This window comes from Patella vulgata, chromosome 8 (genome assembly GCF_932274485.2).
Source record: "Patella vulgata chromosome 8, xgPatVulg1.2, whole genome shotgun sequence".
Taxonomy (NCBI): domain Eukaryota; kingdom Metazoa; phylum Mollusca; class Gastropoda; family Patellidae; genus Patella; species Patella vulgata.
This window is the reverse complement of record NC_065886.2, coordinates 52,422,899-52,450,516: the sequence shown is the minus strand read 5'-3', so window position 1 is coordinate 52,450,516 and position 27,618 is coordinate 52,422,899. Positions and strand designations below refer to the sequence as shown.

The 27,618-nt window shown below is 37.1% G+C and overlaps 1 protein-coding gene across 1 annotated transcript; it reads right to left on the bottom strand.

Moving 5' to 3' along the window:
- Positions 1 to 19: 19 nt before the first annotated feature.
- On the bottom strand, positions 20 to 27,618 carry LOC130010373 (uncharacterized). The gene is made up of 3 exons (XM_050561649.2): positions 27,283 to 27,618; positions 7,443 to 7,607; positions 20 to 2,587 (listed from the first exon to the last, which is right to left on the bottom strand). Exons 1-3 carry the CDS (start codon positions 27,390 to 27,392, stop codon positions 28 to 30), a joined length of 2,835 nt encoding a protein of 944 aa, XP_050417606.2. The 5' UTR covers positions 27,393 to 27,618; the 3' UTR covers positions 20 to 27.

Below are 27,618 nucleotides of genomic sequence, written 5' to 3'. Positions count from 1 at the left end.
ATGAAAAAAAGAACAAAAATGCGCCCCTTAAACTTTATCAGATAGCAAAAATGGTACAAATCGTGTACAGAAAAAATCTAGTCCGGATTTTGATTTTAATTCTAGTCCAAATTTAAACGGATGTAGGAAAAAAAGCGTGGGTTTGTAAAAAGAAGCATAGTGTGACTTCAAATGAGTCTTCCATATATAAGCCCCTGGTAGGTTGAAGATGTTTTCTAGAGGTAAAATACCGCCAAGTACACTGTGGACGGTGATTTCCAGATAAACTTTATGTTTGGAAAACAGTTCTAAATAAAAGATCGCGTCAGTCTTTAGACTTGCAGGGACATACGCGATATCCGAGCCTCCGTACAAAATACCATCCGGGAACTTACTGTTATGCGCCAGATTCCGGGTAAACGTTTTATACCGTTCTGTGTGGTTTTTTTTTAGTTCTTCCAATACACGTAACATCGCTTGTCGTCCATAAGGTAGCGACCAATGCATCCATTTCATCGTCTCCCAACCCATCCGTGTCGTGCCTCCTGTGGGTAACCAAATTTTGTTAATGGGCAGATGTTTGATTCGCCATGGGTTGATTAAGACGTCATCGCCTATGTAAAGATATCCATCAACGCTGTAGTTCATTCTCATCACTTTGGCGAGACAGCGATAGAAATAAATACCCGTTAACATTTCTACCTCGATAAACGTGACACCAAATCCAAACTTAGCGGATTTTAAATTGAAGTCTTTAAGACTGGAACCACAATACACTATTTTGGTGAATGAATGACTGTATGTTTTATGGAGCGATGGAATGTTTTCATAATGCGGACGGTTAAATATTATTAATAACAGAATATTTTCCACTCTCGAGGATAAGGTCAATTTTGTCGACTTCATCTTTGATTCTATGGAAGGACAAATCTTAGACATTGTTTTCAATTTTTCTGAATAGGAGTATGTCTTTGGAGCTGACGATGACGGCTTCTTCTGTAACGTCTTTAACGGTGGTTTTCTTTTGATTGAATTTGTCTTCGATACGACATTAATCTTGTTCAGGAACAGTGCCTTCACCGGAATCTTTGATATATTCAGACGAAGTAAGGAAGATCGTGTTTTCATTGTAGGAAGAGTCTTTAATTTATGTTCAGGAACTCGTCCAGACGAGGCGAGTCTTGTGTGTTTTGGAAGAGACGGTGGATTTTTTAATGCTTTTGGAAACTGCTTCGTGCTCGCTTTTTTTCGATAATGCTTTAATACGGGCGATTTGCTTTTGATTGATGACTTCTTCGATATACTCAATGATGTGGGTACTAGTTTGGGGCTGATTTTAACTGGCCGTTTAGTCACGATTGAGGGTAATAGTTTGCTATTCGTTCCTGCCAACTTTTGTATTTTCGTTAATGCTCTACGTTGTGACTTCTTCACCACACTGGTAAGATTCCTATTCATGGGCAACTTCTTTAGTTCCTGCGATAAACCATGATTCATCTTTTTCCCGGGTTGTTTTGTGGATTTAAACTTCACTTGATGATGTGATCTGGTCTCCACCGCTTTGCTCACCTCAGTCTTTTTCCCGAGTTGTTTTGTGGATTTAATCTTCTTTGATCTGATCGCCACCGCTTTGCTCAACTTGACCTTTTTCTCGAGTTGTTTTGTTGATTTAATCTTCACTTGATGATTTGATCTTATCGCCACGGCTTTGCTCACCTTAGTCTTTTCGGTGTAGGACGTCTTTGACACCGTGGGTAGTGTAGAATATGTGATGAACTTCCATTCCACACGTACTGGCTCTGCATACCCAATTGACGATAAATCTCTAATCCAAACCGCCATTATGTGAATGTTTTTGGGTTGCAAGAAACCTGTTTCAGTAACCAAATCCGATATTAATTGAAACATGCATTTAAAAAATGAATTAAATGGGTCACATCTCCATTTTAACAAAAATTCAATCAGTAAATCGGCTGCTCTGTGGCCCTTGGAGCCTTCAGTATCAGCTGCAGATTGGGATTTATTAATGGCGTTGGGTGGATAGAACCCAACTGTTCCTCCAATTTCCCACACGAGTCTCTGGTTGATGAGATTTCTGCAAACTTCCCTGAGACTGGACGGGTTAGTTTTTGGCGAGAAGAGTGCCCACAAGGCTTCATATCTATACACAGTATTTTTAACAGAATAACTCGAAAATACACCAGGGAATAAGAATATTGGTGGGGCGTTATTGTTGTCTGTCTTGGGTTTTGAAGCCTTCGATCGAAAACCACAAACTAAACCTTGTTTTATTAAAGGACGAATAGGTCCTACACGATATGCCGAGCCGGAATTTGGCAGATCAGCCGTGGTCTCTCCTTGAACAAAATATCCCTCGACGTCAAAATATTCACTACCATAATAAGCAGTTCCAGTCAATTCGTTACTTTCTAGAAACGATGCATTAGTTACATTGAGGTCAGAGTCCAATTCGTAGATCTGTTCAGCACCGTTAGCAATAGCATAAAGGCAGCAAAGAAACCTCCAATTATCCTGGTCAAGTTCAAAGTTACCTGTCTCAAACCCAAAGTTAAGCAACTTGGATGTATCAGTGACTTCATCCTTTCCTCTGAAATTAGAGACACTTTCTAAAAGAGTTGAAATTGTGAATACCCGGGGAAGTCCAACTGAGTCAAATTGGGAAGGGTATGAATGATACGAAATAATGCTATTAAACACAATGATAACGTATTCCAGTATATACTCTGCCAAAAATGTTCTATTACTAAAAATATATGCTTGTCCAGAATTCTTTGAAATTAGGACCAATAGCTATACAAGTTTTATCATTGTAAAGTCTTATTGTTGTTAACACCTGTGACAGTTACCCGGCTAACCGTATCATGGCGTGGGGTTCGAAATGTTCAATAACGCGTTGTAGCGTCGGAGCATGTCATCTAATAGGTTCTTGATATTTCTTTGACTGTCAATATAAGAGTTGACCAAGAACAAATTACAACAGTATGTTATTTGGTACCACGTTGTGTTCGCGGGATCATCCTCTATAACATATCAAAAGTTCTCTGATTTTCGGTCCAGGGTAAGGGCTCAATTTGAATAAATTCAAAATGACCACCAAATGTAACTTTGTAGTCCCATAACTCCTTTAATCTGGAGTTTTCACCTTTTAAAATTATTACAGATAGAAACATAACCCCTGTGAGTCAGAATATGTACTTAGAAATTATTTTAAATGAACCCATGACCCATAACCCAACTCCCCTAAAAGGTAAATCTTCTTAGATACTTAAAATGATACGTATTAGTACTGAAGATCAATATTAATATACTATTCAAAAAAAGTAGGGGATGTTTGATTTTGGGGGCATAATACTAAAATATGCAAATGACTACGAAAAAAGTCACTATAGAACCGAACAGAAGAAACATTTCCAGTTACATGTGACGCCCAAACGCACCAATAGCTACCGCATGGAATGCAGGTGATGCTTGGGATCATCATGGGGGTCCAACCCAAGATTTGCACGACTCTGACTTTGAATGTTACAGTCATTGTGGCATTGAATTCCAGGGTGGAAACATCAGTTTAATTGTTTTAGTGACCAGAAAACAAATTTTGATATGCGTCGGCTTACCCAAAACGAAAGGTTACGTGCCCTTGGCATGCTACAGATCGGCACAACACAGGCGGTTGTGGCGCGGACGATGAATGTTTCTCAGTCTGTCATAAGCAGGCTATGGTCCAGATACCGTGATACACAATCTGTACAGGACAGACCACGCTCAGGTCGACCAAGGGCGACAACTCAAGCCCCGGATCGATTTATCAGTACCTTGGCCTTGAGAAATCGTGTCATCACAGCAAATTAGATCAGCGCTCGTCTTCAAACAGACACTGGTGTGAGAGTGAGTGGCCAGACGATTCGAAATCGACTGCATAGGGGTCACCTTCGCGCCCGACGTCCTCGCGCGATCCCTTGTTTGAGAGATCATCACATTCAGGCAAGACGTCGTTGGTGTAGGGATCGTCAACACTGGGATAATCGACGCTGGAGCAATGTGATGTTTTCAGATGAGTCAAGGTTCACTGTTGATTTTTTGGACAGACATAGGAGGGTGAGGCGTCGTCGAAACGAGCGCTTCCAAGACGTTAACGTCATCAGACATGATCGATTTGGGGGTGGTTCTGTTATGGTGTGGGGAGGCATCACTGTTGCTGGAAGAACGGCTTTACATGTTGTTGCAGGGCGTGTTACAGGCCAGTACTACCGGGACAACATCTTGGCAGTCCATGTTGTGCCGTTCGCACGACGTCATGGCCGCCGTTTCATCTTCCAGGATGACAACGCAAGATGTCACAGGGCCAGGATCGTTACAGGTTACCTCCAACAACAGAACATCACCACATTACCTTGGCCAGCACTGAGTCCCGACCTCTCCCCCATCGAGCATGCCTGGGACATGCTTGGACAGCGGTTACGTCAACGTCAACAACGTCCTGCCAATGTCCAAGAACTTGCTGCTGCGTTGCAACAGGAATGGGACAATCTGGACCAAAATGACCTTAGACGTCTCATTAGGAGTATGCCACGTCGGATCAATGCTTGTTTGGCAAACAGAGGAGGATTTACCCGTTACTGGCTTGGTTGTGATGCTGTGGTAACTTTGCTGTTTGACCCCGGGTATCATTTTACCCTTATAATGGTCAGTCTGTGCCTTACTTAGTCTAACGATCATTTGGAATAAATCGATGAATGTGAACTTCATTTCATTTTGTCATTTGTTTCTTCGTCAGTTTCATTAGGTGACTTTAATAACACTTAAAAATCAAATATCCCCTACTGTTTTTGAATAGTAGTAGTAGTCCTGACAGAGATAGTGTTCTGGGTGTGGATCCTTAATTAATGCTTAAAATGATTCGTATTAGTACTGAAGATCGTGCTGTTTAAATTTAACATTAATAGTGGAAGTAGTAATAGTGGTTTCTAGATACTTAATTAAATAATTCCCATTAAATGTGTAGGCAGTAGCAGTAGTAGTAGCAGAAGCAGTAGTAGTAGTTGCAGTAGTAGCAGTATCAGCAGCAGCAGTAGTAGTCGCTACAGTAGTAGTAGTAGTAGTTGTCGTAGCAGTCGTAGCAGTAGTAGTAGTAGCTACAGTAGTAGTAGTAGTAGTAGTAGCTACAGTAGTAGTAGTAGCCGTAGAAGTAGTAGCCGTAGAAGTAGCAGCAGTAGTAGTAGTAGCAGCAGTAGTAATTCTTCTTAGTAATCCTGCTTTACATTCAATACTAATATAGTAGCAGTAGTACTGTGATGGCCTTAAATTTATGTCCTTATACAATTACCATATTATATACTCAGCCAAATTAAAAACTTGACACTGATGAATTTCAACAATTTTTTTTTCTGTTAAGTCAAATAAATTTTAAAGTGTTTCTAACGATAGTAAGTAGTAAGAAGCCTTTAATTTCATAAAATTGTAAAGTCACGTGGATCACGTGATTTTTGAGCATATAAAGATGAAAAACCTGAAAAACACGTGCAAACACAAACTCGTGAGGTCAATCGATGCAAGTTTGCTTAAACTGAACACGCACACGTAACTTGAACTGGAAAAACAAATTAAAATTGTTATTTTCAACTTTGTTAGAAAATGCCGCGCCTTTCAAATGTAGAACGTCTACGTGCTATAGGTAGGCTCTATGCTGGTCAGTCTGTGGTCACTGTTGCAAGAGTCTTTAATTGTTCACGCCAGACAATAATTAATCTTAGAATGAGAGTGCTTCAAACTGGAACTATTGCCGACCGCCCAAGGGCGGGAGCGCCACGTGTGACGTCACTCCAGGAAGATCAAGCAATACGATTACGTCATCTTAGAAACAGATTTGTCACTGCAACCTCCACAAGTAGGGAGATGTTTGGTGGAAGGGTAACTGCACAAACTGTTCGAAATCGCTTGCAGGCTGCTGGTCTTCGAGCTCGGAGGCCCTATAATGGACCAATATTGACACCTCTTCATCGCCGTAACCGACTTGTGTGGGCCACAAGACACATAAGATTTACCCAAAGACAATGGAATTCGATTGTCTTTAGTGACGAATCTCGATTCACTTTGAGATTTGCCAATGGCAGGGCCCGAGTGTACCGCAGACGAGGTGAACGTTACGCTCAAGTATGCGTCAGAGAAGTTGACCGATTTGGTCGCGGCAGCGTCATGGTTTGGGGTTCTTTTTGTGCACATGGACGTTCTCCTCTTGTTGTTGTCCAAGGGAACTTAAATGCTGTCCAGTACAGGGATCAGATTTTGCAACCTGTTCTTCTTCCGTTTATGCAGAGACATGGGCCTGGACTAACGTTTCAACAAGACAATGCTCGACCCCATACAGCAATTGCTACCCAGAATTTTTTAAGAAATGCCGGTGTCCAAGTCCTGGATTGGCCGTCGCTTAGCCCCGACCTTAATCCTATTGAACACATATGGGACGAACTGGGTCGACGTGTTCGTTAGCAAGTGAATCCACCACTGACGTTGCAAGACCTTCAGCATGCTCTTGCTGAGCAGTGGCGACGTCTTCCTCAGGTAGTGTTTACTAATGTTCTGAGATCCATGAGAAGACGTTGTGTGGCAGTACGAGACGCTAGAGGAGGCCACAACCGTTACTAAACGCTTTATCCCGATTGTTCTCCAAGTCTGTGAATTTCATTTTGGGGGGTACTGTGACATCACGAACGTTATCAATGTCAAGGACTTTCGGCGAGACGTATTCTTGCTTTCTCTTGATGTCAAGGTCGTCTGTGCACAGCATAACACTAAAATAGTTGCCTTAAACCAAATATTAAAAATCTAGTCCCAAAAATCCCGAGTGTCAAGTTTTTAATTTGGCTGAGTATATTTTGGAGATCGTTTTTGACTTTATTTTACTCTTAAATTCTAGAAATACGATTTGTGGCTTACTATCTCGTCCATCAAACTCACTAATAAATCCACTTGCTTTTCGCTAGTGTTATTAGTTGGTGGTGCATCAGTGTAGTGCTAGTGAGGAGTGTGCCAATGAGCCGTGTCTGTGGGGTTTTTTTAAAAACAAAATAATAAAAAGCTGAATTGTTAAGCATCGGTGCCTTTGATTACGGTGACATCCTCCCATGTCCAGTTAGACTTTGATTACCGTCACTATACTGGTATGTCGATCTGGGATTACTTTCAAGTCCAGACATTAATCGGATTAAAGGGTCGGACCTGAGTCCAAGCGAGTCGATCATTTAAATACTCATCTTTTACTTTTAGATAATAGCCAGTAGGGTGACCATGTAGCGTCACTTTACGTTATCTGGGTGGGTACTTAAAATAATTTATATTAGTAGTAAAATTCGTGATGCTTTAAATACATTAATAGTAGAAGAGGTGGTTATGGTAAGTTCTAGTTAAGTATCTTCAAATCTTAAAATGAAAATCTCACTGCTTACATTGTTATGGTGATTTTTCCGGTTTGGTAGAAGATGTAGAAGAGCGTCCAATCGGTGTCGTGTAGAAAGATTGTATCGAGAAGTTTTTCTTCTGTCTCAGAGAAGATCATCACCCATTTAGCGGCATTGGTGGGTCGTTCAGGATTAGTAAAACTCGTAGAAAATCTGCTGAAACATTGATTGCATTGTCTGTAAAGTCTTCAGTGGACATCGACGATTCGTGGAGTTGTTAATGAGAGAAAACTAGGTCATTTCAGGACTAACACATGCTTCAACTTTAATTCAATAATTCGCTTGCGCGTATGGGTCTTCAGCAGTGGGAGGACACGAAGGTACCGGAGAAAACCCACGAGGTTGGACAGGCAACCCTACTCATAAAACACGCCAGTTTACTAATTGACAGACCTTATGATACAGCGCACACGTGCTAACCATTCGGCCATCCAGCACTCCCACTCCCCGAGTTGTTTATGATGATCATGATGATGATGACACAAAACAGCTTATTACTTCAAAAGCTATATACAACATGGCGAAAATATTATAAAACATGTTTCATTATTCTGTTATGAGAACGCGACTTATCTGGAGGTCATGGTCCAAAAGTTTGATTTGATAGATTACTCGATTGGCTTGTTTACGAATTTTATTTACATTGGAAACTTAAACTGTCATCTAACAAAATAAATCAAAACAAAAGCCAACGAATTCTACAATTTTATTTTTGATTCGAATCAAAAAAGGTGTTTCCTGTCGTGCTTGTTCTTCGAATACAAGAGAACTGACACTGCACTGATTATTGCAAATTTCACCAGCGTATCTATTATTTTATTAAGCACATTTCATCAACAGAGCAGGTCATCATTATAGGTACCAGCAAGCAATGTCAAAAGGTCAAGAAAATTTAGAATTTGTCCCCATTTCTCTAGAAAGTTTTGTTGAAACTATCTTATTAAATTATATATAACAGATTGTGTACTATGTATCCCGGCATGTCATTTCTAGCCTACTTATTGCTGCATATTTATCTTAGATAAAAGCTGGGCCGACATAAATAAATACTGTCGGGGTAGGTTATCACGCAATCTCTGTTATCACCCACACCTATAGTATAGTATACTTATATTTAAAGATTGGATGAAGAGCTTCAATCAAATTGATCCACCCTGAACCGAGATTTTAGCGATTGAATTTTCGGCCTAGCCTCGATCATCATTATTAAAGTCCGTACGACAAAAAACATAGTCTCGATTAAATCAAGAATGAAAGCGGAGCAGCAAATGGGATTCTAATCCAGTAAACATCGCAGGTTAGCGTTGACATCGAGTCGAGAGTTGATTATGGTCTGGATAAGTTATTTAATGTCTAGTTTATATAACATTTCAGGCCTAAAGAAAGACCTGCAATAAGCAGATTTAGCTCTTGTATTATGTATGTTTAAGTTGATTATGAGGTATTTTTACAGACTGGTTAATACTAAAAACATACTCATTAGAACAAACTAATGAGTAATCCTGTAATTGGGAATACAAACGAGAGAGATGGGGGTAACGTCGATTCGACACAAACTAGGTCATTTCGGGACTAACATATGGTTCAATTTTATTTCAATAATTCGCCCGCGCGTAGGGGTCTTTAGCAGTGGGGGGAACCGGGGGACCCGGAGAAAACCCATGAGGTTGGACAGGCGACCCTACTCCTTGCCACGTACCACCGGAGAATCGAAACCGCGCCAGTTGACTCAATGACAGGCCTTATATGATACAACACGAGCGCGCTAATCATCCGGCGATCCAACACCCCATCCATAATAAGGGTCATAATTGATGTGCGACTGCCGACTGGGTCTCTCAAACAAACAGTGATTACAAGGAGTTAGAAGGGCGAACGAGGGATATGCGGACGGACGGACTGGGGCAACAACATAATCATTTATAAATGAAATCATCATTATGTTGAACATGGTAGGTCATGGCCAAAAATGATATTCTACTATAAAAATAATTTCAGGTTCTTATGTTAATTTTCTCTAATAGAGAAAATCCAATAAATGCATAGTACTTTGTAGAAATTTTCTGTACCTTTCATCATGAAAGGTTCCAGATTGATCAGTCGAAGTCGATAGATGTCGCGCATAGAGGTTGGACATAAACCCAACCAGACCAGGCTGTTGTCGCACAGAGTCATCCAATACGAACACGCCATGGAGGCATCAATGTACGTTTTCTTAGTCCTATCTAACAGAAAAAAAACCTATATCAGAAGACGTGACACAAGACATTGTATGTTTTCTTAGTCCTATCTAACAGAAAAAACTCGGTATATCTATATCAGAAGACATGACACAAGACATTGTGAAATTACTGTCAGCTGTACAAAAAACACTCCCTTGTTAGGGTGACCCACCATAAATAAATATCTCCAAATATCTCGACAATTTCGCCACAATATTTATATATATGCCAAGCCTCAAATCAGTTTCACACAATTATAGTCACTAAATAAACGATCATGTTGTACTTAATAAGCTATGACCATTAATCATCTATAAATAATAGACTGAAAACTGGTTCCAAGTTGCGTCCATAACATCCAGACACTTTTGAGTAAAAGATAGGTTACGTGCCCTTGTTTTGAAATTAGTCTCGCTTAACCAGTCTATCGACCATTCTACGTCTGATTGACAGGTCGGGATAATCAAGACTACTTTTTTACGAAACATAACAGAAAGCTAGAACAAGAAATTGAATTTAGAAATAAGCACTTTAGACAACTCAACAATTGTTTTAAGAAACTTGTAAAAGTAAAATGACACTACTGCTAGTATCATGTTCCTGCTAAAGAAAGTGATTCAGAGATAGTATTTGTACTAAACCAAAAGATGCCGCTCTTAACGGTACAGTTAATGATAAAGCAATTTAAAAAATAAAACAAACGTAATTACTAAAGCTGCTGTAATAACCAAGAAGCTAAATTTTACTGCTATTCAAAATCGTCAACAATAGATTTTTTACGGCTGTAATAGTTGATATATTTGTAGAGAATTGCACGTGCCATGGCTATTTATCGACTCAAAGCGAGTGCGGGGTAGTAAGAAATCAGTTCGAGACACGCAACTGAAGCGTGCACATTTAGCCGTGTCGAGACCAACTTTCTGTAAAGTGCACGGGTCATCCTACCCTTGTCAAATCAGCGTGGTTTTTCAAATGGTAACGTTCGAGCTGAGGGTCATGGTGGCAAATCTTGCCAAATCCTGACATAGATAATCAACTAATAAAGTATTTATATCGTTGAACAAATTTTAAATAAAATGCGAGCTTACATCAACTTTCGGGGAGCCACGTTGGCTAAGTGGGTAAGACGCTGGCTCGCTAGTCTGGAGGTCCCGTGTTCGATCCCTGCATTGGCCCAGAAAGGTCATCCAGATTTTCCGGCATGGTTCCCCCTAGTTAGTGATGCAGGACGGAGGGGCTGACAAAGACAACTGTTTATTCGTTCGGATGGAATGAAAAACCGAGGTCTCGTGTACACGTTGGCGTGCACGTAAAAGATCCATTGACAGTTGGAATTGGATATAAGAGTAGGCCATAGTGCCACTGCCCGGGCAAACTTCTCTCATAGCACACTGTATGGCGTATGTCCGTCTTCATTAGCCCAGTTTAGGAGCAAAACAGTAGGACGTTAAACCCTATTTTATTTCATTTTATTTCATTTCATTTCTTTCTTCTTCTTTCGACTACAGCCCGCAATTTGCATTTAAAAAGTTTAATTCACGTTTCTAAAGTGTAGTACTAGACGGCTTTATCATTTGAATGATTAATTATATTTGTACGAACTTATAAATCCAGTTAACTTTATCAATAATTCAATATTCCTGTGCGTGTGTAAACTATATCATGTATGATAAATTTGGTGCAAGCTGGTGAAATTCACATCGACTAAAATTATAAAATTGATTGTAAATTCCACTTTGATTGACAGCTAGTTTTCATGATAAAAATCACATTTAAATACTTGAAAATAAACGTTTATCATGCAAATATCAAATCATGCTTATATACAATCAAAAATTTAACTAAGAGAGGTTTCATAGTTATTTCTGTTTTATCATTGCAAATATCAAATCATGCTAATTTACCATCAAACATGTTTTAACGTTAAATGGACCGAGGTTTCATAGTTATTCGTGTTTTATATATTGGAATCTAAATAATTAAGCATAAAACTTAATATGTTTTAATTATATATTGAATACATAAACAGGTGTTTTATTGGAAAATATATTAAATTTTCCAGATTATGAACAAAGGTTATGATTTAATGTTAAAATGAAGGTACGTATATAAACTGCTTATGAATTGAATAATTCAGAATCCTGAGAGAAGTTTGAATAGAAGTGAAGTCTATCAACAGATTGATTGATCAATATGGAAAGCGTTAGTATCATTAGTTGTAATTCAATATTCTGATGGGTGTGATTGTTGATGACGTTAGGTTATTGTAGGTTGGGATTGCTGAATGTCGGGTGCCCCACCATAAATAAATATCTCCAAATAATCTCGATAATAACAATACAATATTTATATATACGCCAAGCCTTAAATCAGTTTGGCACATTTATAAATAAACAGTCATGTTGTACTTCATAAGCTATGACCATTTAACCATCAATACAGTGCTAGGACTATCTAGGAAAAAGTGCTAAATTTTGGATGTTTGGGTTTGGTCCGGTTCACTGATTTTAATTGCTTGGTATGCTGATCTAAACAACATGTCCGTCTTGAGTAGTATTGCCCTAATATAAATTACATAAGCGTTGACAACTATTAACCTGCCAGTGGGAGTATCAAATAACTTAACATTTTAATTTCTAAAATAAAAATCTCATTTCATATAAAGTTGTTTAGTCTTCCAAAAACCAAGTTTTATCATGCTGAGCTATTTTTGTACGCCCATATTTTCAAGTGGACGTGTATTGAGTCGCCCCTGTCAGCCCACAATTTATTTGTGGACACGCGGTTCCTTTTGATATTGGCATTTTATCCAATATTAAAAGCTGTTCTAACATATCACCATTCCACCCTTATGATGGTTGAGTTCGAATTTCATGAAAATCGGATTGAAACTGCCCGCTCCTCGTTCGCAAATAGTATAAAAGTATATAATACCAAGGTTGTGGACACTGTAGAAGTCACAATTTTTTTATCCGATTTTGATCAAACTTAAAATATATGTCTATATTCCACGGATTTTTGTTTCTTTCCATATTCGCACATATCGGTCCGTAACCTCCTAGATTATGGACCCCGGGTGTACCAAAAATTACAGTTTATACCCGATTTTAAAAACCGTTTAAATATACACCGTTACACCCTGGGTTTGAATTTTGTGATAATCGGATCGAAGGCTGTGGTCCCTCTAACGATTTGTATCCGGTTTTGAAAAAAACTTAATATTATATGTTTATGTATCAAAGATCTCGGTTTGATGTTCGCGTATATCGGGCCTAACTTCTTGCCTTGTGGCCCCTATTGTACGAGAAATTGTAAGAATAATACTACGAGTTCTTGATGTGGAAATTTACACGGAAATATTTATTTATGGCTAGGGATATGATATCATATCTTTCTTATCTAAATTATATCTTGGTTATATATATTATATCCTGGTTATATATATATATAAGCAGGATCTAATTTAGATAAGAAAGATATGATATCATATCCCTAGCCATAAATAAATATTTCCGTGTAAATTTCCACATCAAGAACTCTGTGGTGACAGAAATGAAATGAAATGAAATGGAGTTTTAACGTCCTACTGTTCTGCTCCTAACCTGGGCTAATGAAGACGGGCATACGCCATACAGTGTGCTATAAGGGAAATTTTGCCCGGACAGCGGCACTACGGCCTACTCTTATAACGAATTCCAACTGCCAAGGGATCTTTTACGTGCACGCCAATGTGTACATGGGACCTCGGTTTTTCGTCCCATCCGAACGACTAGACAGCTTTCCTTGTCAGCCCCTCCGTCCTGCATCACTGACAAGGGAGAACCAGTCCACGCCGGAAAATCTGGATGAACTTTCTCGGCCAATGCAGGGATCGAACACCCGACCTCCAGGCTAGCGAGCTAGCGTCTTACCCACTTAGCCACGTGATCCCCCTGTGGTGACAGAGAATATAAGTAATATTGTTATAATACATTATTAAAGGTGTACTGTTTTGTTGACATTGACAATAAATTCGCGTTAACAAAATAGTTTATAAAGTCTAGTATTGATGGCGATATTAGCGACCTTTGATTTTGGCTTGCTGTCGTACTGTTGTCTATTCGCCTCAGAAGTTGATGTAGTCTCTACTTTCAAGGTCACTTTTCGACTTTCGTGTTTTGAAGGGGCGAAAAGTAGAAATTATAAATGGTAGTTATAGGCTTCCATAAGATTGTAAGACAAAATAAACATTTTACCATCGGTTCACGAATGCCTTTAAGTGCCATTTATAACAAGGGACTAGAAGGATGGGGCTAGATATATTCCACAAGTAACTCAAACGGTTACGTCATATTCCTATCTGGAGAGCATGCGCAATAAATACTAAATCAGTTTATGTAAATTCATATTACATTATTATTTGTGTTGCGAACCATTTGTGTCAATTTCTAGGTCCTAAATATTAGCGAGTTAGCTCTTTTAAATAACAAATACATGTAGATTGTTTTGGGGTGACCTTTTCCCTGTATGTAAATAATCAGTAAATGTTCATATTTTTGCACCAAAATAGATAATTTTGGATCAAATTTTCTTTTACTGATAATTGATAAGTTCGTAAATAGTATTGTACGATGGATCAATAGGCCATTAATATTTCGATATTGGCCCCTTTCTATAGAAATCAATATATAATTGGCAAGAGTTATACAATCGTAATGTGCTCAACAACCCTTGTTTTACTTATGAATATTTATCTCCCCAAGAAAAAGTTCCAAAATCATTTAATTGGTTAACATCAAATTGGTCAATATCAAAGTATATGAGTAAAATAATGTAAGATATTTTATACCCTGGCTTAGACAAGCTGCTGTAGATATTACATCAAATTAATAAGCTTATTATTACATTATGTAATATTTGAATCAATTTTTTAAAATTTTATTAAATTGTTATTAAATTTGTTTATTTATGTGTTTAATTTGATTAGTTTTTCTTATTCTCTTATTCAAATTTCATAGAATCTGATTCCAAACCCATCTAGCTTTAGTGTTACATTCTAAATATAGAGCAGTGTAATATGACACTTATACAATACACCATCTGAATAGATAATAATTGGGCTACAATTTATTGTCTTTGAGAGGTTGATGACAGGATTCTCTTCAACAAATCTTTGAGGTCACATTCCCAAACTTGAAGAAATCTGGCTGATTTCTAGTTGGTCTTAAGACTGAATAAATAATACACTGAAAAATGGTTACGAGTGTCGGCCATAACATCTGGGCACTTTTGAGTAAAAAATAGGTTACGTGCCCTTGTTTTGAAATTAGTCTCGCTTGACCATTCTACCGATCATTCTCCGTCTGGTTGACAGGTCGGGATAATCAAGACTACTTTTTTACGAAACATAGCAGAAAGGTGTAACAAGAAAATGAATTTAGAAACACGTACGTTAGGCAACACAACAATTGTTTTAAGAAACTTGTAAAAGTAAAATGAAACTACTGCTAGTATCATGTTCTTGCCTAACCCGAGTGTTTCAGAGATATTATTTGTACTAAACCAAAAGATGCTGCTCCTAACGGTATAGTTAATGATAAAGCAATTTGAAAAATAAAACGAACATAATTTCTAAAGCTGCAGTAATAACCAAAAATCTAAATATTAGCGCTATTCAGAATAGGGTTGACTATTGTTGGTAATTTTCACTATTGCGATAGTATTCCTATTGGGTAAACAGCTATTGCAATACTATTACTATTGGGGATTAAATATTGCGATACTATTGGACTATTGCGATTGTTTGATTTGTTTATTAGTTTAGGTTTAAAACAAACTGTCAGGTATACATTTATTATAACATTTAATCAAACTAAAATCAATGAAACACTGGAAAGTTCCCGTTAATATAACCAGACTTCAACAAAAATAATTCTTGATAATTTGTTATGATGAATATCGTATTCTACTAAATGTAATTATCACAAAAATAACGACAAATAGGTACATCATTCGGAAAATTTTCCATATTTAATTCGCGTACAAATTGATATTCATGTCGGTAACATTCCTGAATAAATTACTGTATTGTTTTTATTTCGATGGACATAGGGGTTTTTTTTCTATCACGTAACTTAGTTGCAAATGATTTTATTCATTCGTCCATGATAGACACGGACGGCACATTGAGTAATCACGTGGCAACGTTTGAATGGCTTTAAAGTTAAATTCCATACGGCTTTCAATGATAATAACGACAATATTTTTTTTTTTTTTTTAAAAATAAGCCTCTGTCATCATGTGTATAAAATAAAAAATAATAACGGTAAACGCTATTTAAAACTAAAACTAGCATCGCTGGTTTAATGACCTAATTCCACCTGATATCACGTGTCATCGGTAAATTGGCATTGGAGAATCATAATATATTATTAATGACTGTTTCTCGGTGTATTCGGTGTTCTATCCGAGGATTATATAACTAAAAAAAAATGGTCAGGGAAACCATTAAATTATTAATTTAATATCTACCGGTACACTTGGAATTCATACAAAGCTTCGAAGGCGCGCGATAGATGCACAATCCATGCCGAGATCGCCTTCCTTCGATTGCCGCGTGGCGGTTAGTGTTAAGAATAATCAGCAAACTTGTTTTATTTATTTTTTACCGGCCGATTATCAAAATTACGAAATGATTCCGATTCCATACTTTTGATTTAGCTTTATCGTTCTTTTACAACCTCAAATTCCGCGATCTTTAAACAAATCAGAATGCACGATTAACCAGTTATATTTCCGCGATTCTCATGAACGAAGGAACTGTCTGGACTGGATTGATCGAGAAACAAATACCGACTGACTTTTAATAAGAACACAATCTCGAACAGGTATTTTGGAAGTAAATATTCGACAAATACGAGAGAACTATTTAGGAATTTGTGCCATTTAACTTTTGCTATTACAAACTATCGAAACAATCGATAGTTTGGTTGACTATCGAAATTTTTATCGATAGTTTCTTTTTACTATCGATACAGACTATCGACAGTCAAGTTATTGCGATGTATCGATTGTTCGATGTATCGTTACACCCCTAATTCAGAATCGTCAACAATAGATTTTTTACGGCTGTAATAGTTGATAGATGTGTAGAGAATTTCACGTGCAATGGCTGTTTATAGACTAATAGATTCTTGTGCTGAGTGTTATCGTACCGCGTGACTAGCCAGAAATCACTTCAAGACAAGCCACGGAAGCGTGAACATTCGCTGTGTCGCGTTCAAATTTCAGTAGCGAAAATGATGGCTGCATGGGGCATCCTATTCTCAATGTGTTAGATTGTTGTATACAGGTCACAATTCTATGGAATACAATTACTGCTTATTACTAAATGCCATTGAAACAATTTGTTAGATTGTTGAAGATTGTGATTACCATACAGTGTGCTATGAGGGAAATTAAGCTGAATTCTGGAGGGAGTGCCACAGGGGTCAGTGTTGGGACCTTTCGTGTTCCCTGTCTTCATAAACGACATCTCGGAAGTACTGAACAACAGTTCCAGGTTATTTACTGACGATACAGCCTTAGGTTGTACTAAATCTAGTATCGAATGATCTTTACCGATTACGCATTTGATCACACAAAATGGCTGATAAATGAGACAAAAGTTTTGCTATTTTCAAATAAGAAGCTAAGGTAACTGCTCTCCCTCAAATTAGATGGAATTGAACTCGATATTGTCCAGTACCACAAACACCTGGGCCAACCATATTGATAGACTTTGCAATACTGCAGGAAAGCAATTAAACATTTTAAGAAAGCTTAAGTACAAATTGGAACAAAACACATTAGACAGAATGTATATTTGTCCATCTTAATTTCTCGATGTTCTCTGTTATAATGACTTGAAATGAGTGTCATTATAAATTTAGTTTTTGTATCGGCAAGACTTTGAGCGGTTATGTCGCATCCGGGTGCGATTTTTATCTGCCAAAATCTGTGATAAAAAAGACAAGATGTAACAATATCAATGTATAAAATCACAAATGCACCAACATAACTTATTTTCTGAATGTATGTGATCCGGATTTTAAATCCGTAAATGTTGTTCTTTTTATCATTTTAAGTCAGCCTATGAAAGAATTCTTTGTTTGTAAATGACATCTAACCTAATGTTATTATATGTTTGTCGGTAATTGGTAAAACACGTTTTATATCTTCAGTCGGTCTACAAAGGTAGACAAAAACACGGTGGCTAAGAGGGTAAGAAGCTGCCTCGCTAAACTCGAGGTCGCGTGTTCGATCCCATGCATTGGCGGAGAAAGTTCATAGTCGGGATTTTCCGGCGTGGTTTCCGTTTGTCGGTGTTTCTCCTTGTCATGAACTGTCTAGTCGTTCGGATGGGACAAAAGCCCAAGGTGAGCACCACATAAACAGAAGCATATTGACCTGATAGAACACGTTCAGAGAAGGGCCACCAAACAGTTACCAGGACTCAGGGATCTTACTTATTCGTAAAGACTGAAAAAAAAGTTAAAAATCCCAACACTGACATATAAAAGATTGAGGGGAGATTTAATAGAATGTTACAAAATAGTGCAGGGATAGTACGACAAAGAGGCTGCAACTTCCCTAAAAATGTGGAATGATGTGGCAAGGGTAGGGGCTCGTGGAAAGAAGATTTTTATCCAGAGACCAAACAAGACAGTCAGGAAAAACTTTCACTGTGAGAGTCCCCCCCCCCCACACACACACACCTGGAATACCCAGAGCCTGTTGGGAATGCCCTGTAAGAAGATGTGGTCAGTGCGCCAAACCTCAACAATTTTAAATCCCGACTGGAGCGGGATAACTTTTGGTAAAAATGACGAATCTTACTATAATTACAAGGTTTAAATCACGGGAATAACATATAATTACTGTGACTTCAGAGTAGAGAATCGTATAGAACCTGATCTGGAAATTTACCATCAGTGATAATCCAGGAAGTTACGATCAGATACGCGCAAGTATCAAAAGGAACTCAGATCTTCCGGATAGTGTCGACAATCTAAAAACGTGATTTTTTGTACAATCAGAGTCCATAATCCATGAAGTTACGGTCCGATAAATGCCAATATGGACAGGAACCGAGATCTTTGGGAGATAAACCTATATTCAAGTTTCATCAAAATCGCATAAAAATTGTGACCAGTAGACTGTCCACAAAAAAATGTAGACGGGCGGACAAGAGGCGATGACAATATACGTGCACATAAAAATGTGGGCGTATAAAAGCTAGGATATTGGGAACATTTTGCACACATAGCTACGTGTGCGCTTACTCATCGAATTCTAATTGACAATTAGGGTTCTTTTGTATGCATGCGATGACTTGGACCTTATAATACTATTATACTGTCCATTAAAAAAACACAACACAATTTATATGGAATACAATCACTGGTTTATACACATATAGCACGACGTTTCGACAAGTATTCTCTTATCGTTATCAAGTACAAAATGATGAGAATACTTGTTGAAACGTCGTGCTATAATATGTGTATATGTCTATAAACCGTTAACGATAAGAGAATACTTGTGTTGTGTTTTTTAATGTGCTCAATCACTAAATGCCATTCAAGGATTATATACTGTCTATGATTTCACACAACTTGTCTTTTACAGGCCTCCACCGAAAGATTGCGTAATATATTGTCCTGGAGTAATATTTATAAAAATGTCCTAATCCAAAATACCCTCGGAAGTCAAAAAAGATTAGTTATACGATCGTATAGTTTCTAAATAGTCATCGTTCTTTCCAAACAGGAATATGGATCTTGTTTGTCATTCAGGTGAGTTGATTTGATTGGAATTGCGACTACCATGACAACCGATATACATGTCAATAAAATCAATTACACCATACTGTTTAAATTGTTGTTCCTTGGGATAATGACATTTTCATTTCTATAATATAATGACACCATTACAATATATGATTTTTGTGTTCAATTAACTATTTTGTTTTAATCTAAATACCTCGAAATATAGCCAATACTGCTAATAGTAAGTGCAGGGGGACTGCACTACACATAATTTACACAAAAACAAATATACGGACAAGACATAATACGCAGAAATCACAAACAAACGCACAATTCAAATAAAGGGAATGGATCCGGGGGCTAGCCGTAATTAATGTATCGAATTTTATCTTCTCTTTTATGTATGTATAGTCTCTCTAATGCTGATTATTATTAAAAGATTCTTACTGTGCTTGCATATGTATAATTATTAACTACTATATATACTGTATATTTTCACCCATTTTATTATATCTATATAATATGTATGTGTTTGCCATTTTAACTAGTATATACACCCTTTTTGATCAATAATATATATGTATATACAAATTATTTAGGGAGGGGGGTTTTACATAGGCTAAGCCTGTTCCCCAATCCCATTCAGTCAACCTGAATAAAAATATGGTTTAAAATTTTTTTTTAATTAATCCATTTAGTAATATGTGATCAGTTATTTCTAACATCAGTGCAAAGTATTGAAAGGAAAGAAGTCCCTACCTTGTAAGTATTTTCAAATGCAGCCTTTTATATATAATAAAATATATTCGAAAACAAACACACAGAAAAGATATCGGAAATTTTCTACATAATCTTGATGGTATCATATTGAATGTCGCGAACAAACCTCTATATTGGATGTAATGATCGTTTGATTATTAATAGTAGGTCGTGCAAACAAATGTCATTAAGATTGTTTTAAATGAGCTAAGACTCGAACTCTAACAGACTAGGCTGTGCTGCATGAAGATAAGTCTATTGGGAATTACCTAACGTTAAAGTAGCTAAGTCTCTAACTCAATATCATCCACAGTCTTCGAAGTTGAAAACACGAATTATTTGTCAATTTAAATCAACATTGATGTTGTGATCTTACCCTGAAAAGGTGGGCTTCTGATATACAAAATTTAAGACAAAATAAACATTTTACCATTGGTACACGACTCGTGTACCATAATGCGTTTCGGCGCCAATTGTAACCAGGGAATTGAAGAACGAGACTACTGTGTGAACCATCGTAAATTTTAAACGGATTTCTTCGATTATGAACAAACTACTTAACTTTGGTTATTATAATCTTATCTGTGTGTTTGTAATGAACTCCCGTTCGATAAAATCCATTGCACAACTAATTATCACAACGATGAGAACAAATTCTCTCTTGAAAAATTTGAAAATTTACTTGTAATTTCGACAGAGTCGATGTCAACAATGTCTTCGTGACGTATTGGTCGAATCCAATATACCTGTTGCGGGGGTTGGTTAACATTGAAAGATAGTTTGACAGCGCGATCATTTTGATCGTATATGGGTTTGGGCGACGAAAAATATCAATTGAAGGCAATTACATAAGAGATTTATATGGAAACCATTGATCGCCAGTCTATCAAATTTTCTTCACAATTAAAATATCACTGATTGCATGGATACTCGTAAAAATAAAGTCATGTATAAACTATAAATATCCTATCTTCTTTATGTTATAAATAATTTATCAAGGATCATGAAGCTTACCTCCGAATTCTCTGAGTGTATTTTTAATTTTATACGCATTCTTTCGATCGAATAATAACCGCTTCAGTAACATCTTTAAGCTGTTGCGGCAGCCCTCAGCGTGTCTATTAGGTGCCCGGGTGGGTATATAATGCTACTAAGTCCGTATGACCCCGTAAGAAGCGGAACATTAATTCTCGATTCGACAGTTTTGACCGAAGTGTGATAAAGCCCGTAAAACGAATGTATAGTTGTGTTTGTGCGGCATGCGTGTTCAAAAGTAAATAATCCCATCCGAGTCGCTAATCAAATAATTAGAACAAAATATTTCAAAAAGTAAAGCTATAAAATTTACAGAGATTTTACTAGAATGTAAAAGACGGTAACTAAATACAGGAATGCGGGTAGTTATGTGTGCGAACGCTCAAACTCAATGCCAATTGTCGTAGGTATCCAGACCACTCGGACCAAAGACTACTCGGACTAAGACCAGTCGGACCAAAACAAGACCAGTCGGACCAATTAAATTATATTATAAGGCTAGGCAATATGCTATTTATTTATTATTAAATCACAATACAAAGAAGCAAATAATTCTTATACGGAATTCGTATATTTAGAGTTGTTTGGTTCAATTTTGTGTACGGAAAATAAATCAACGATTAGTTTTAAAATTAATTAATAATGGTGCCAAAATAAAATATCAATCTAATTTTTCTTTACTCTTGCAATGAGACTCGGTATGTCCAGACTTTTGACAGTTTCTACATATACGGGTATACTGTTCTTGTCTGATAGCCTAATTTTACTTTTTCCACATTCGCGGTATCCCCAGTGGTTTCATTCCGTTCTACCCCACTAACCCCTGGGTTACTATATATGGGGGGGGGGGGGGGAGGAGACACGTTTTCAAGTTATCCGCCCTTGATGCGTTAATATAAACAGCACATAATAATACGAAGACCGGACGTTTATATGCCCCTTTTTAAACGTGACTACAAGTGTGGTTCTCGATATTTTGCGATTTGGAATACAATTATCAATTTATTCAAACAACACGTTATTATTAGTTCGAGTAGTCATATTAAAACACACACAATTAGCAATTTATTCAAATAACACTTTATTATTGGTTCGAGTAGTCATATTAAAATAAACACAATTATCAATTTATTAAAATAACACTTTATTATTGGTTCGAGTAATCATATTAAAACAAACGCAATTATCAATTTATTAAAACAACACTTTATTATTGGTCCGAGTCGACTTTCTGTTGGGTCCGAATAGTCTTTTTGTATGGTCCGAGTAGTCTATTTGTTTGGGCTGAGTGGTCTATCAGTTGGTCCGACTGGTCTTCAACCGAGTGGTCTTTGGTCCGAGTGGTCATGGATTCTTGTCGTAATTGTACTTGAATTTCGACCTATGCTGTCACCCCTAATACGAAATGATATCTTCCGCAGAGTGACGTAACCATCTTCCATATTGGTATTTTTCTCTGGGAAAAGTTTGTGATATTTCAATTTTTCAAGAGAGAACTTGTTTTCATCGTTGTGATAATTAGTTGTGCAATGGATTTTATCGAATGGGAGTTCATTACAAACACACAGGTAAGTTTATAATAACCAAAGTTAAGTAGTTTGTTCATAATCGAAGAAATCCGTTTAAAATTTACCAAGACTCAGACAGTAGATATATTCCACGAGTCATGTCAAACGGTGACGCCATATTCTTATCTGGAGAGCATGCGCAATAAATCCTATTGATGTAGACTGGAATAACCAGACGCTAGATATTGCCATTCGATTGAGTCTTCTGACGTATTTCGCCGAACATAACTGATTTGAAATTAGAGTAAAAACAGAAAAGATTAAATGTAAATCGGTTTATATACATTCATATTACATTATTAATATGCGTTGCGACCCATTTGTGTCAATTTCTAGGTCCTAAATATTAGCGATTTAGCTCCTTTAAGCGAGGGATATCCCCCCACCCTCCGGTATACTAATCAGCACAATAACAACATGCAATACTTCATCGCACATACTTAATGATACCTTCCCGTTTGATGATATATTTAGACTATAAAAACATATTCAAACTATTCAATATGGGAAAGTAACTTTAATATGGGATATATAAATAGATCCAGTGCCAATGAAAACGCTCGTCTGGTTTTAGTGAACTCCACGAGAGACTAAATAATGGTGAAATGTGTTTTTTACCTGGATTGTATGTTCGAGAGAGAGAGAAATGGGGTTTAACGTCCACTCGACACAAACTAGATCATTTCGGGATTAACACATTGTTCAATTTTATTTCTATAATTCGCTTGCGCGTAGGGGTCTTTAGCAGTGGAAGGAAACCGGAGGACCCGGAGAAAACCCACGAGGTTGAACAGGCGACCTTACTCCTTGTCACGTACAACCGGGGAATCGAAACCCCGCCAGCTGACTCAATGACAGACCGTATGATACAGCAGGCGCGGGTTAACAATTCGCCCCCCCCCCACCCCCTTGTATGTTCCACGTTTACACGACACACGAGATTAAACTTTGTACTTTGACCGAAAATATAATTTTGTTTATTTTTAAAAAAAGGGACCGATTAAAATTGAAAATGTATATTTTCGTGTTAGTCGGTGTACTAGATTTTGGGCCTATCGCAATCGGAATACTACTTGCCGTTGGTACGTGTATATGTAATACTATAGGGGTTATTTTAGTTCTATGTAAGGTGACCTCTTTAATATACTGAAGTGGTTAAACAAATGGGAGACAACGATAAAGAGGCTAAGTAGGTATTTTGAAAGATTCAAGTTTCTTAGACTAACCCACAGATAGTTTCTGTCACCATCAATTGCTGAAAGTATGGTACTATCGCCCAGTCATCTCGAGTACAGATTAGTCCAATTAAACATAATAATGTTGACGTAAAACGGTGCCCATACAAAACACTTACCCCCAAATAAATAACTTTATTGTTATTATACATTTGCATTTCAAGTTTCGCCAAAATCCGACAAAAATTGTGACCTCTAAAGGCCCACAACCTTGGTATTAGATGCTTTTACGCTATGTGTGTAAAAGGGGCGGGGGCATTTTAACAGCAGGCTTAAGACGCGATTTTTCGTGCAGAGGCCACTCACTCAGGCAGTTACGGCCAGATATGCGCCAATATCCAAAGGAACCGAGATTTGTGAGTTATAAACATACAGACCTGTACATTTGTATTACATCAGAACAAAACAGATACAAAGTGTGACCTCTAGAGGGACCACAACCGTAGTATTACATGCTTTTACGATATGCGCATAAAGGCGGTCGGGGCGACAATTGTGAAGGGAAGTTTTGATCTGATTTTCACGTAAAAGGTCATCCTGTCATGTATGAAAGCCTGTTGTGACAATTTCATATTATCGCTCTTTCGTCCGTCGACTTCTCCCTTTCTCAGGTTTGAAAATCAGCGGCTTCTCGGGGCCCCAGCCCCTTGACTTCTAGCACCGGAAGTTCAATTTATACCCATGTAAGTACCAGGATGACTGCACCACACACAATTACACAAAACAAATCAACGGACAAGACACAGTATGCAGAAATCACAAACAAATGGATCTGGGGGCTAGCCATAAGCTGTTATCATGGTGACATATATATTTTTATTATTTTTTTTCTTAGAATTATAGCTTTGATAGGCAAAAAATTAGACTTTCGTTTGCATTAGAAATGGGACAAAGGTCATGAATATCAGCGCGACAAATTCACGAATTAGTTATTTCGTTTAAACTAATAAAGTATTTCGTTTAAACGAATTAAGTATTTCGTTTAAACGAATTAAGTATTTCGTTTAAAAATTCGTTTACACAAATTAAGTATTTCGTTTAAACAAATTAAGTATTTCGCTTAAATGAAATATGAATTCGTTTAAACGAAATATGCCTTTAAACTTACTAAATAATTTAGTTTAAACCAACTAATTAATTATTTTTAACGAATCAAGTATCTCCCCTAAACCAATTTGGTTTTAAAAATGAGTTAAGTCAAATCCAACGGAAAAAGATGAAAATTATAGGATTCATGCGCTTGGGGTCCGCCATTTTCTTTTTCAATCTTGAAAATTATAGACCAAATGACAACGCTTAGCGGAACATTATATCAATATGTAAACGTTTCATTTACATCCCCATACATAAAATGGGAGCCAAGGCGACTAGGTGGTTAAGACGCTGGCTCGCTATCCTGGAAGTCACGTGTTCGATCCCTGCATTGGCCGAGAAAGTTCATCGGGATTTTCCGACGTGGTTTCCCCTTGTCAGTGGTGCAGAATGGAGGGTCTGACAAGGACAGCCGTCTAGTCCTTCGGATGAGACGAAAAACCGAGGTCCCGTGTATACATTGGAATGCACGTAAAAGATACCTTGGCAGTTGGAATTCGATATAAGAGTAGGCGATAGTGCCGCTGCCCGGGCAAAATTTCCCTCATAGCACACTGTATGGCGTATGCCCGTCTTCATTAGCCCAGTATAGGAGCAGAACAGTAGGACGTTTAACCCCATTTCATTCATACATAAAATTATGTCGTATTCCGTTTAGTAAAACTTCACCGTTGTATAAATGTAAACATTGTTTCGAACGTAGCTTTCGTTTCCGAATATCTAGTTATGTCCTCGACCTTATGCTTATATCAATGAGCGAAGTGTTAATTTTAAATACAAATTTTTAATTTCTTTAATTTAAACAACTGCGGAATAAGATGAATTCATATCAAATTACAAATGGGGTGTAATTTATGGGGTGTAATTTACGGGATTAGATAAGTCATCCATGAACTCATTGATGACTTAGGATGGAAACCGGCACAGAAAGGTAAATAAAGATGCAGTAAATACTTTTTGACTTAAACTATCATTATCCTTACATCAGGTGGTAAATCGTAATATTATAGACTACTGCGCTTCATTTGTAAGAACTGTCACATCTTTTAATATCAACATTATTCATATGGACCGTTCTATAAATTGGTGTCAAAATCTAAGCTATCATGACTGCCGTTGTCAAGTGTTGGTAAATGTTAGCAAAAGGGCTTGTTTTTTTTATTCTAGATAGATTGTTATTCATTTATGTTAGAATAATAATCATTTTGAGGGTTTGATATCTTTTCTATGGAGTACCATATGCTACACATCCTATTTTCCAATCATTTATTCAGCTGTACATTTCCATAGTAAAATATAAGTGTACATTCTAAGATGAAACAATGTATTGAGTGTGAATATATATTAAATAAAATTTATAACGAATTATTTTACTGTAAAACTTAGTGAAAATGTTCAGTCTTTAATTGTCAGAGCATCTTTATGATTCCAGGCACAAAGTTTTGAAGGGTGAATTAAGAAGTCATAAAATATTAACAATGTGTATTTATTTTAAAAAGTTGTGGAAAACAAAAGCAGTTTCAAGAAAATTGCGATGCAGTATTTGCTATTTTCCTTACAAAACCTAAACATTTAATCCAAATGATGTTTATGATACAAAAAGTCTCAAAGTAGTCCATGGAAAATATGGAGGATACCGGTATTTGAAGAAAAACAAGTTTGATAATATGAACTTGGTGCGCTAAAACAAATATAGTTCTCAAAATTTGAAGTCTTGGTGGTCGTAGGGTATATATTCAGGTACCTTTGAGAGACTTTGTGATTTCCCATTTTGTGTTGTTTACCCCGTAGCAGTGCTGAATGGTATATTTGCCTCATATTTTCCAAAGTTATCAATTCCAAAGTCATTATTGTTGATTTTCATCCATTTTTTATTGTTCAGTGTCATCTCAAGCACATTTAGATACCAAAATAAAGGCACTAAAGATGTCGTGAATGTTGTTGGTATTTTTTGAGTCGCCCCCCCCCCCCCATTTCAGGTGTTGTGACAATTTCTGTCACTTTACCTTACCCTTAAACGTACACTACCAACAATATACGGATCAGGTCCATAGCAACAGAAGCCAGGTCCATAGCAACATAATCTATATTCTAAACAAACAAGTTCTATAATTACAACAGATACTTACCTCTTCAATGTTTTAAAATGGATGTTTTGATATACAGCTATATAAATCCCAGACCAAAAACACACAATGATAACATACGTACTGAATTTTCTCAATAAATTTTCAATCATCTTGTTGATCACCTGTCCATTCTTTTCTCAGATTATCTGATTTCAGTCACTACTATTATGAGTCGCGCGTATTTTTTAGCTCAACATTTTAATTACGAATAAAGAGTTTTCCCCACATTATTTACTTGTTGTGATTTTCTATGTCCAAGTTTTAGACTGTCGGTCGGTGTCTGAAAGAATACATTTCTTATGTTGAAAGTATCCACTCGCACTCACTTTACATGTG